General features: G+C 41.7%; 1 protein-coding gene across 2 annotated transcripts in view; it reads left to right on the top strand.

The window, feature by feature from the left end:
- The window catches only part of LOC132402519 (bifunctional protein GlmU-like), an 81392-nt gene extending 72093 nt beyond the window's left edge, over positions 1-9299 (top strand). The window contains exons 2-3 of one of the 2 annotated variants that reach the window (XM_059985373.1): positions 4805-4987; positions 8971-9299. In XM_059985373.1, coding sequence (XP_059841356.1) covers positions 4805-4987; positions 8971-9228 — 441 coding nt within the window. In that variant the 3' untranslated portion in view covers positions 9229-9299. The remainder of the gene's footprint in view (positions 1-4804; positions 4988-8970) is intronic. The other variant, XR_009514940.1, reaches the window with a different exon arrangement.
- The last annotated feature ends 2766 nt before the right edge of the window (positions 9300-12065 follow it).

Here is a 12065-nt window from a genome sequence, read left to right as displayed (position 1 = left end):
GCCTGACAACCCGGATTTAACCCTAACCTAATCACTGGTCAATATACATTGACCAATGAACCTACCCAGTAAGTACTTGCACTTTGGGAGGAAACCAGAGCACCCGGAGAAAACCCACACGTTCCACAGGGAGGGCATACAAAGGCTGCATGAGCGCTTGAAATGCAGCCTGCAAAGTTGAAGACCAAGATCTACCAAAAATAGCTCAACTCTTTCTTTGGCATGGACATACTGGGCTGAATGGCTTTCTTTTGTGCCATGAATTTCTATAAAACTGTTGGCCCTTTTGAAACACTTGGATACCAGACCTGGAATCTATTTTCAACATAATTTTGGTCTAGAATACTAAGTATTCTGACGCTTGCTGCTTGTCTGAACAGTTGACGTGCTGTTAATATTGCTAATTGCTCATCTGCAGTCCTTGAGCATGTTGAAAGTTGGGACTACAAAAGCAGCTACATCTCTTCCAATTTAATCCTTAGATATTCATGGAGTGCATGACATTTCTCTCTGCTTCCTTTGTGTACTACTTACTAAGAGTTCAAATTAAATTTCATCACAAGATCACAAGACAACAGAGCAGGAGCGGGCCATTCGGCCCATCGAGCCTGCTCCGCCACTCCACCATGAGCTAAACTATTCTCCCATCTAGTTCCAATTTCCAGCTTTTTCCCCATATCCCTTGATGCCCTGACTAATTAGATACCTATCAATCTTCTCTTTAAACACCCTCAATGATCAGACCTCCACAGCTGCATGTGGCAATGAATTCTATAAATCCACAACTCACTGGCTAAAAAAAATTCTCCTCATCTTTGTTTTAAATGGGTACTCTCTAATTCTAAGACTTTGGCCTTTTGTCTGGGACTCACCCACCAAAGGAAACAGCCTTTCCACATCTACTCTTTCCAACCCTTTCAACATTCAAAATGTTTCTATTAAACCCCATCTCATTCTTCTATTCTGTAATGAATACAGTCCAAGAGCCAACAAACGCTCCTCATATGTTAGCCCCTGCATTCCAGGAATCATCCTCGTAAATCTTCTCTGAACTCTCACCAACATCAGCACATCCTTTCTAAGATAGGGGCCCAAAACTGCACACGATATTCCAAATGAGGTCTCACCAGTGCCCCACAGAGCCTCATCAACACCTCCTTACTCTTATACACTATTCCACTTGAAATGAATGCCAACATAGCATTCGCTTTCCATGCTGCCGATCCAACCTGGTGGTTAACCTTTAGGGTATCCTGCACGAGGACCCCCAAGTCCCTTTGCACTTCCAATTTTTGAATTTTCTCCCCATCTAAACAATAATCTGCCCGATTATTTCTTCTTTCAAAATGTACAACTGTACATTTCTCAACATTGTATCTGATCTGCCATTTCTTTGCCCACTCTCCTAAACTGACCAAGTCTCTCTGTAATCTTTCCATTTCTTCAACACTTCCTGCTTCTCCACCTATCTTGGTGTCATCCGCAAACTGAGCCACAAAACCATTTAATCCAAAATCTAAAGCATCGATATACAGTGTGAAAAGAAGTGGCCTCAACACCGACCCCTGCGGAACACCGCTAGTAACCGGCAACCAACCAGAATAGGATCCCTGTATTCCCACCCTTTGCTTTCTGCCTATCAGCCAATGCTCCACCCATTCCAATATCTTTCCTGTAATTCCATGGGCTCGCCTGTTATGTGGCACCTTATCGAAGGCCTTTTGAAAATCCAAATACACAATATCCACAGCCTCTCCCTTGTCAATGTTATTTCAGATTACCTCAAAAAATTCTAATAGGTTGGTGAGGCAGGATCTTCCCTTCATGAAACCATGCTGGTTTGGGCCTGTCTTGTCATGCACCTCAAGGTATTTCATAACCTCATCCTTGAGGATCGACTCATCTGTTAGTCATGGAGTTTCCTCTCCTACTGTTCACCTCATTCAAGATTCAAGAATATTGATTTCTCCTTCCAGTAAAAAAAAACCTTCCCTTTCCCTCTTTTTCTATTCCCCACTCTGGACATTTACCTCTTCTCACCTGCCCATCACTTCCCTCTGATCCTCTTCTCCTTCCCTTTCTCCAATGGTCCACCTCTCCTCTCCTATCAAATTCCTTCCTCTGCAGCCCTTGACCTTTCCCACCCACCTATCACCTTCTAGCTAGCCTCCTTCCCCTTCCTCCAGCTTTTTATTCTGGCATCTTTTCCCTTCCTTTCCAGTCCTGAAGAAGGGTTTCAGGCTGAAACATTGACTGTTTATTCAATTCCAGAGATGCTGCCTGACCATCTGAGTTCCTCTGGCATTGTGTGTGTGTGTGTTGCTTTGGACTTCCAGCATCTGCAGACTTCCTCATGTTTAAGATTCTGATTGCCTATTGTCACTCTTCAGCACAGAAGTGTTGTTGTTTCTCTCCGTGCCTTGTGCTGCATCGTTTCTTCAGCATTTGTCTGATTTTTTTTCCGAGGCCGAGTTGTTAGCTCAGCGCTCAACCCAGCCTGGATGGAAAGCGTGCAAGGAGCCGGCCGGATTCGAACCCGAGACCACTCGCCTCAAAGTCCGGTGCAGATGTCACTACACCGCCGGCCTGCACAGACCTGTAAAGTAGAACAAAATGATCGTTACTCTGGATCCAATAAAAACCCGCAATAAGCAAAAAGAGCACAGTTTAAAAACATGATAAATATAAATATATAAGGTTAGTGTCATGTGTACAGTTCTCCAAGTTTTTGCTCCCTCATCGTTAATATAGATTCAAGTATGTTGACCGGCACTAGTTTCATTCACTTCTCTCCATTTCCTTTCCTGACCAAGTTCACCTTTGATCCGCAGCAGCCTGAGTATAGGTGCTGAGCATTGTCAAAGTTCACTTATAAATTGAGCATGTTGCATAATTATTTTACGTGAAGATCAAGATGGAGAACAATAATGACTTTAGCTGTCAGTGACACCATCATCTGACTGCAGAAGCACCTGTCTATATGGAGAGATGGCTGCCTGTAAGGAGACATATTTCAAGGTTGTATAAAGTACGCATACTTTGATAATAAAATGTACTTTTAACTTTGAATTTTGAACTTTGACCGGGACTGTCCTTTCATTGGAATGGTATACATTGACAGTGAAGTCTGGGAAATTGGCTGATAGACATAATGATTTGAGAGAAAAGTATTAAATTATTGCTTGACTGTGCAGCTCTCCTGACTTGTAAAGCAATCCGGCGCAGCTGGGGGGAGATCGGGACGAAGACAGCCAAGGTCATGTTTAATAGGAACCAGCATCACACTCTGTTCAGGTGATTCAATTGTGTAAATGGAAGGCTGCCTTTACACCATCTCAGACAATTAAGGTACCTGTAGTTTATGTTAAGCCACTCACAACAGATTGGTTCGTGTATTCAGCAGGAAAGGTCATGGTAAAGGTCTGAGGAAGAAAATTTATTCCGGAATAGTAAATACAAAGTAACATTTGTTAGAAGGACAGGGGACCAGGCTAATGATCTAGTGTCACAGATTCAAATCCCTTGGCAGCTGGGAATGTAAATTCAGTTTATTCAATAAATATGGTATAAAAACCTACTAACAGTGGTGCTGATTGTGCAACACCTGGGCTGTCAACACTGCAAGCACAAGTTAAACTCTCCCAACTGGGCCAGGTTTTTTAAGCCTCAAATCAACATATTAACACATGCAGAACCATAGTCCATGTGCCATATTTCCTTATCATCCCTAGTGTGGTGGTGTCCTTTCAGTAGGACAGGCACAACACAGGCGGAGGCACAGTGTCATAGTTTCTCATCAGTTTTAGTTCTGCAAAAGATTGGTTTACTTCTATTAAATGAATTGAGAAGGTGTCCCAACATCTCAGATGAGAAGGGCGGAGCAAGATGTGAGAAATCATAAACCTTTGGATCAAGTCTGTTTATGCAAATACTTTTGAACATGATTATGAGAGGCATAGATAGGGTAGACAGTCAAAATCTTTTTACCAGCATTAGACATTTCAAGAACTAGAGGACATGCATTTAAAGTGAGGGGGGAACATTTAAAGACAAAGTGCGGGTCATATTTTTTCACACAGGGAATGGTAGGTATATGGTCAGAAGGGGCTGCCAGAGGAGTGGTGGAAGTAGATATTTAAGGGGCTTTTCAATATGCAGGGATATAGATCATGTGCAGGCAGTCAAATATGGGGTGCAAATACAAAGTGAGTAAGAATTGTTTGGAGCAATGCTCCTCATTCCTGCTCACTCTGTTGGTAGTGAGTGTGAGTGGAATCGGGAGCTCTGTTGCAGCATTTCGATTCAACTACAGATCCTCCTTTGAGAAAGGTGGGAACTTTCAGACCCTGTCTTTACTCTCTCTGGCTTTGAGAATATGGTGCTGCCACGCTGACGTTAGGAAAGACCGCCGACTGCTGGAAGGTCATTTTCAAGTTTCCAAACTCAGTGTGAGGATGCCGAGCTGCTTGTGGTACTTTGCTGAAACAGCTGCACATTGCATTCTGCGGAGTCTGGTGAGGGACTGGTGGGCTGCAGTGTGACTGCTGCCTTAATCTGTTTGAATTAGAATAATCCTCTCTTTGGAACCACAGGAAAGTGTGTTCAAACAATGAGCATGTGGTTAAAAGGAAGGCTGTCTTACACACATTTGCAATTAGTCAAGGAGTTATAAACAACCTGTGTTTCCATCAGATGCTGTAACACATCAGAGTGTTAGACTGACTGGGTTGCTATTTTGTAATAGAAAATTGTGACATCTTTGTTAAAACCTCCAGCTCATGTGCCAATTGTTTTACTCTTGTAGGCTGGATCAAGCCCCCTTTCAGTCTATGCATTGCGTTTGAGCCCTGGCGAAGAAATTCTGACCTCTTTGATAATGTTTGTGAAGGATAAGAAGCTGAAAGCTCCATTTATCATCACTTGTGTGGGCAGTGTAACCAAGGCAACGCTCAGACTGGCAAATGCCACTGCTTTGAATACTAATGAGGTACTGGCATGTCTGATTCTAGTAGTACTGGCAGCAGTCGCTGTGCCTGGGGTGCAAAAAGCTGGCTGGAGATAAACTGAATGTTTGAGATAGTTTCTCTTTACTGTGTGTCTAATCTTGAGCAACACCTTTAAAGAACAAAATGTGTTCAATTTTAATCCTTCCAGCAGTGTACAGGCACAGTAATCTCCAACATAGCGACATCACTTAGTAAACAAATTTATGCTGTTCAGCTATGCTGAACATTAACAAAAAGTTCAGTTTAGAGTAGCAGAATGGTAATAAAATAAATGCAAATTTGGACTAAAATACACAGTAGCTTCTCACTGATGTAAATTGATGAGGAGATCAATTCTATTGTGTGGTTTCCTTTTTATTTTGACCTTCACATTATGTTAACTTTTCTGTTGAACTATATACAGTTATAGAAAGACAGCTCTTTAATAGGGAACACAGCCCTGTGAAGATCTTCCCTCCAAAGTGGCCTTTGTTTCTCCCTGAAATGTGTATTATGTAATTTTAAGCTTAGACAATTGGAAAATATAAAACTAAAAGTGCAGAACCAAGTTTATTGGCAAAAGGGAATGAAAATAGTCCATTAAGGTGGTTTGTCTTTTTTAAAGCACAGACAAGCTGATAAAGGTATCCATGGAAAACCTTTTTTAGTAAGGAAAGCACTATTCACTTTTGCCTGACGAAAAGTTCATGAGCTGAGGATCCAGCTGAAACGCAATTGCGAGATTTTATAAATGATGCAGTGGCTGACCTGGGTTTAACTTAAGCCTGAGTTTCTTTGCAAAGACCGTGTTTGTTTGGATCTACACGTTCTGATGTTAGTCCAGATTTCAGCTGCAGATGAAAGTAAGCACAACTTCTCTATTCTTCAATTAAATCAGTTCTCTTTGTTTATGGAGCTGTTGTGTGGTAAGGGAACGAGGGGAAGTAGAACACTGATTTTCTCCCTTATTGTGAAGCAAGTGTCTTCACTGGGTAAATGTACAGGAGAACTAAAGTGGACCACATACTGGACGTGAAACCTCTGGTGATTTTGTCACTCTGGTTTAGTACAGCACTCAGCATTGCATCCATTGCGACAGGAAGACCAGCCATATTCCCCTCTCCCACTCCCACTGCCAATCCCAATTGCTGCTCATTTCCCATGCTTATATAGACAAGAGCCAAAGAGTAGACGAGGTTCCAAATTCAAACTGCTTGACAACCTGAATGGCTCCTCGGCTCCAATGAAAGATTATCCCACGATATAGAATGCTAGGGAGAAAACTGAGGGAAGTAAACAGTATGATTTAAAGGGCAAAAGCCAAGTAGACACTTCCAGCAGCACAGTATAGATGTCAGTCAGTCAGACAGACAGAATGAAATGCATTATTGAACTGCAGAGTGAAAACCTGAGAATGGGTTTCATTTACGTTATGTGAACGCTGTGAATGTTATGTAAAGAAATGCACCCCAAATATCCTAAAACTAATGGCCACCTGGCACTGTAATGAAGTTGAGTGCTTCATATTGTGTCAGAAGTGGTACAAGTGAGCCTTAAATGGTGTAAGCAGTTCTCTAAGTCTGAGGTAGCACACACAAATGGCTGGAGGAACTCAGCAGGCCAGGCAGCATCTATGGAAAAGAGTAAGCAGTCGACGTTTTGGGCCAAGACCCTTCATCGGGACTGGAAAAGAGTCTGAGATTGGATTTCACTTGACCCCACTTTGTCATTAGTGTACAGTATCTTTCATCCAATTAGCTCTTCTGGCTTAGTTTTTTCTGGCTTCCAGGACCCTTCCCGCAGCTAACCGTTTACTAAGTGTGGGTAAGCCAGTGGCCCTCCAAGCCACTTCCAAAATAATAGGTGCAAGCCAGCAATCCAATATGGTGCTTATCCTCTCTGCTCTCTTCTGCTCAATGTGAAGTACTTGACTTACTTACAATGTTTGTTCAGGGTAAGAGTGGGAAGAATAGACTGCGAGTAATTCAGGGTAGAGCAACAGATGATGTTTTGGGTGAGATGCTCCATCTGGGCTCCATTAGTTGTCTCTGGCAAGCTTGGATTCCATTTCCAGTCTAGGAACTGAAGCATTGACTATCCATTTCCCTCCTCAGTTGCTGCTGGCCCCACTGAGTTCCTCCAGCAAATTGCTGCTGCCGTAGATTCCAGAATCTGCATTCTCTTGTGTCAACATTTAGTAACGTATATCTGAAAAGCGCAGAATATTTTATTTTCTCTCACCAGTCCTTGGTTTAAGGCACATTTCTTAGGACTGCATGTCACAGGCTTGGTCCTAGTCTACAGTTATGAAGGATCCTTTCCCCAGCTTTATGAAGCGTGATCGCACATTGAAGGAACTCCAGGTTTCTCTCTGCCCCTTGTGCCAAAGATCAACCAGGTTGCAATGTTAGGAAGAATTGCCACAAACTCATGTCCTACCAACTCCTCCACTTTTGGCTGCACTACGTGGTTTGTGTGTGACAGAAGACAGGTCTGCCCAGAGTCAAAACATGGTGTGGTGTGGTCACATGCTGATTTCCTGAGCTTAACCAATGCTGTCATGGCTTATGCCTGGCTGAGGTAAAGAGAATTGCTTGGTGTGAGTTTTAAGCACCTTTCATACCACCCCTTTCCTGCACAATTGTGCAAATAAGCTTTACCCAAAAAGACCCAGTGATAGCACTCTCAACTTGAGTGAGCGTAGTATTGTACATCTCTGCACCAATTCATCTCTGTGTTGTTAGGTGCGGCCTTTCTGCTGAGGTGTTGAATTGAAACCCAAGTTGGATGTTCAGAGGCCATGATACTGACTGAAAAAGAGTGGGGAGTGACGTCGCCAATCATTATCCCTCAACTGAGACCATAGAAAAACTGTACAGGTTAATGGGTTTAATAACAGGACAAATGCTGGAAATGATCAGCTGGTCAAGCAGTGACTAAACAGAAACAGCATCAATGTTTCAGGATCTGAGCATCAGATGATTAAAGTTGAATATTTCTAGCAATTTTCTGTGCATAATTTGGTTGCTACATTGCCAGCATTGCAACATTGTCTTGGCTTCAAACTTTTATTCAGTTGCTTTGTTCCATTTGAGATAGGTTTAGAACATGAACGCCACAATATAAATACAGATTCTGTCATTTATCATTGGCCTTTTTGTTCTGTGGATGTGTACGATATCCAGCCATAGAGCATGCATGCAATGTACTGATATTTTTACGTCATTTCTGTCAAGCAGAAATCAAGTTGCAACATTGGTGTGCCTTGACCATGAAATGGGGGAGTAAACCATGTGTTAAATTAGTTTGGAAAGTACAATTCTTGATCTTGAGAAAAGACTTGAGACAATGGTTTACAAGCGTTCTCCTGTGTTACAAACATTAACAAACTCAGAACTGGGACTTATAACCCAGGGTATTAATTAGGCCCTGTTACAATAATTTCCAATTATCAATGGCTCAGGGCTGTGCGTTGCATGGCCAATGAAACTTATGAAACTTCTGACTTCTTTTAGAAATTGAAGTTAATGAACTATTTTGAAACGTAGACTGGAATGTTGCCAACCTTGTCCACTATGGAATGCATCACACAAAGATAGCAGTCTTGTTGTATTCATCTAACAATGTCTACTTCCAAAGGATGAGAATTTGCCAAAGATTAGTGAACTGTACACAGCCCAGTGTCTGAACTAGAGATGTACATTCTCCATCAGTAAGTCATTCATCATGCTATTAATTCACAACTCGCTATACCCCGTTCTATGTTTTATTGCTCAGAAGTGCGTGGATTTCCTCACAGAGGGAAGTAATCTTTGTTGGGAACAGAATGTTAATCCAAACATCTTTTTGTTTTGATTTGGGTCTTGCATCAGGACGTTCATGTGCAGGTTTCTGTCCGTGCATGCTTTGATGATAGGATGCAGATACATGGAAGCTGTAATGTTAACACCCTTTAACTTGTCTGTGCTGCATCTCTCATTGTCAGATCATGCATTTGAATGAAAGGTTCGAAATCGTCTCGTTGGTTGGAACTCTGAATGAAGTGCCGCACTTGCACATAGCTCTGGCGGACAAGGATGGCAGGGTGATCGGCGGGCACGTGTTAGGTGACCTGGAAGTCTTCACCACCGCCGAAATAGTCATCGGAGAATCTGTTGGGCTTGAATTCACCAGAGAGATGGATGATCGTACAGGTTTCCTTGAACTTGCCATTAGTAGACGCTCTATACAGGACCAGTCCTAGAGCAGCAATTTGTACCCTGCAGTTTATATGTCAGTTTTGTAAAAAAAAAACATTGCAGTGAATAAATTGGACTGGAGCATGCTTTGTCCGCTCTGTGCTTTAGCTTATTGATACACCCACTTTCATCACACAGAAACTAATCAATTCTACAGTGGATAGACAACATAACATAATTTCTACCAAACTCTTCAAATGACTTGTCATTAATTTGCCTCCTTGCTTGCACTTGTTGGCAGAGCACAAGATGCAGTTGGCTTCCTCCGTCTATTAGCAGGGTTGTGCTCTTGGGAATTTAGTGGATTGGAAGGATGAATACACCGTGTTTGCTCATCCTTACAGACTTACTTATTACCACTAATTGGGAGGGACAGTTCAAACAAGCACAGAAGAGCAGTTGTCAGTTGACAAGCACGACATGGGTTTAAAGAAGCAGTCGGAACTGGCTGTGCTGCCTTGTCCCAGCCCCTCCTTTCCCTGGCTTTAAGCCAAGCCCACATCCTGCTCAAGTTGGCCACTTTGATTAGAAAAGTTATTAGCAAGCAGAGAGAGAGAAAAAAAGACTAGGAAGTCAGAGCAAAACAAATTAGCCGAGAAATCTGCAGACCTACAGCTGTTTGGAACTAAGTATGGTGATCATTGTTCAACAGATGACAGTTAAGACAGGACGGGCGCTTGGTACCAAATAGTGAAGTCTCAAAATATGTGATCTGAATTCAAATCCTAAACCTCCTTGCTTCTTTACCTTTCCCCTCCTGTATTATCTCCTCAAAGCCCTCCTTTGATCACATTGTAATACCTCACACTGCACCTTGCTGTCGATTATTGTGTGATAATGCATTGGGATGGTTTGCTACTTTTTAAGGTGGAGTCTAAATACAAGTAATTATCCTTGTTAGAACGATCTGAACGTGCTGCAAGCACACAGGCTGGAGCAAATGTTTAGTAAAGACTTCATCCATTGTTAGGAACAATTCAACCACAGTCTAAAAGTCACCATGACACCAGCAAAGATTTGTGCAAGTGACAAGTGAGAGCTTGTTAGATGAGCAGTTAACACATGCAGCACAGCTAGAAGTGTGGGTATAAAGCTGAGTCTAGCAGCTGCATTCATAATTTCAACCAAGTCTTCAAGTGTTTCCTAACAAAGTAATTCTTTAGAAATGTACACATTTGCTGCTCAATTCCATAAGACAAAGTTACAAACCACAGTGTTCTGACATCTGGGCGTGCTTGTAGAATGAGAGGGAGAGTACTTTTCTGAAATTTGATTTTGAACTGAGACCTTGGCTTCATACCAGTAGACAGAGACCTCTGAGAAGTTGCAGACTGTTGTGTTCTTTATACATACTTTGGGTTACTAAGAACAAGCCATATTCTGGAAGAATTAAAACCAGAACTTTTATTTAACAGCAAACAGCAACCACATTTAACATTGCCAGGCTTCTAGATCATTCTTCATTTCTGCGCATGCTCAGAACTCTGTCCGATCACATTCTGTCTCGTGACACGTGATATCACCACACAGACCATCTCCAGAAACTGTCCATTATCATAACTCAAGGTGCATTAAATTGATTCTTCACAGATAGTACTTGGGCACTGAGTGACCTTAACTGCACAGACTACCTTATGTGCAGGACCATTTCAACAACTTTATATGTAACTATATTCCAGACCTCAGGATAACACCAGGATCCGCTCTCGTCATTAAAACAAATGCAGGAAACAAGAAGGTGTTATTTAAACCCCAAAGTGGAACCACACTTCCATCTCCTATTTTGTGGTTTCATGGCGATTACCCTAGGAAAGTTTTCATGGCTAATTGTCGAACGTCAAGGCCACATATTGGGTTAAACTGGCAAGGGTGAAGTCGTTCTCTTTGATTAGGGTGAGATTTAATGATCATAACAGTCTATGTAGCAGAAAACGTTTTATTAGCAAATGGTTCAAAGAGCAGGGAACACAGGTTTTAAGATCTTTTACAGGGGATACGTGAGAAAAAGGCTTATTTACCTGGAAAATATTTTATTGACTGTCTATTCTGATAGTGCCTTCAAAGGGGAATCAGATGGACACTTGAAAGAGGATAATTTGCAAGGCTCTGATATAGGAGCTGGGATAAGCTTGATGGGCTGAATGGCTTTGTTTTGTCATGAAATAGTTCTATTCTCCTATCAATGGTGGTCTCCCAAAAAATTTGCTAGATGAATAAGGTGCTATAATGTAATTTCAAAAGAAGACAACCAAAGAGCTGAAGAATACAAATGTTGGAAACCAGAATTGGTCTTTGTAATTGTCCTGTGATTAGGCTAGGTTTAAATAGGTGGGTTGTAGAGTGTTGCAGCTCCTTGGGCCCAAAGGGCCTGTTCCACACCGTAACTCTAAATGTATAAATAAGATGTTGAAAATGCTTCGGTGATCAGACATGTTTGTAGTGAGACCTCATCGACTTAAAATGATAACTTTGCTTCTCTCTTAACAAATGTTGTTTTCTGTATTGTTGTATTTTCAACCAACTATTTCTGGTCCATTTTTTTTCTTGTAAGAAAGAATACCTTAGTAAGCATGCCTGTACAGTAATAGTATTTGATCATCCATATCTTTTTACCTTGTACAGTCTCAAGGGTGTTCTTACTCATGTAAATCAATGCAGATTCAAAGGGACATGAACATCTCATATTAATGGGAACGTGATCCAGTCTAAAATAATTATGAGGCACATGAGCATTGAATTTGAAGCAAAACCAAGTTTGCGTGTCTTAAATTAGGATATCAAAGGAATTGACATTTATATCATACCTTGCAAATTCTGAGGATAGCCCAAAATATTTTACGAA

The sequence above is a fragment of the Hypanus sabinus genome, chromosome 12, assembly GCF_030144855.1.
Source record: "Hypanus sabinus isolate sHypSab1 chromosome 12, sHypSab1.hap1, whole genome shotgun sequence".
In the NCBI taxonomy this organism is placed as follows: domain Eukaryota; kingdom Metazoa; phylum Chordata; class Chondrichthyes; order Myliobatiformes; family Dasyatidae; genus Hypanus; species Hypanus sabinus.
The sequence above is the reverse complement of the archived record's forward strand: the minus strand, read 5'-3'. Positions and strand labels throughout refer to the sequence as shown.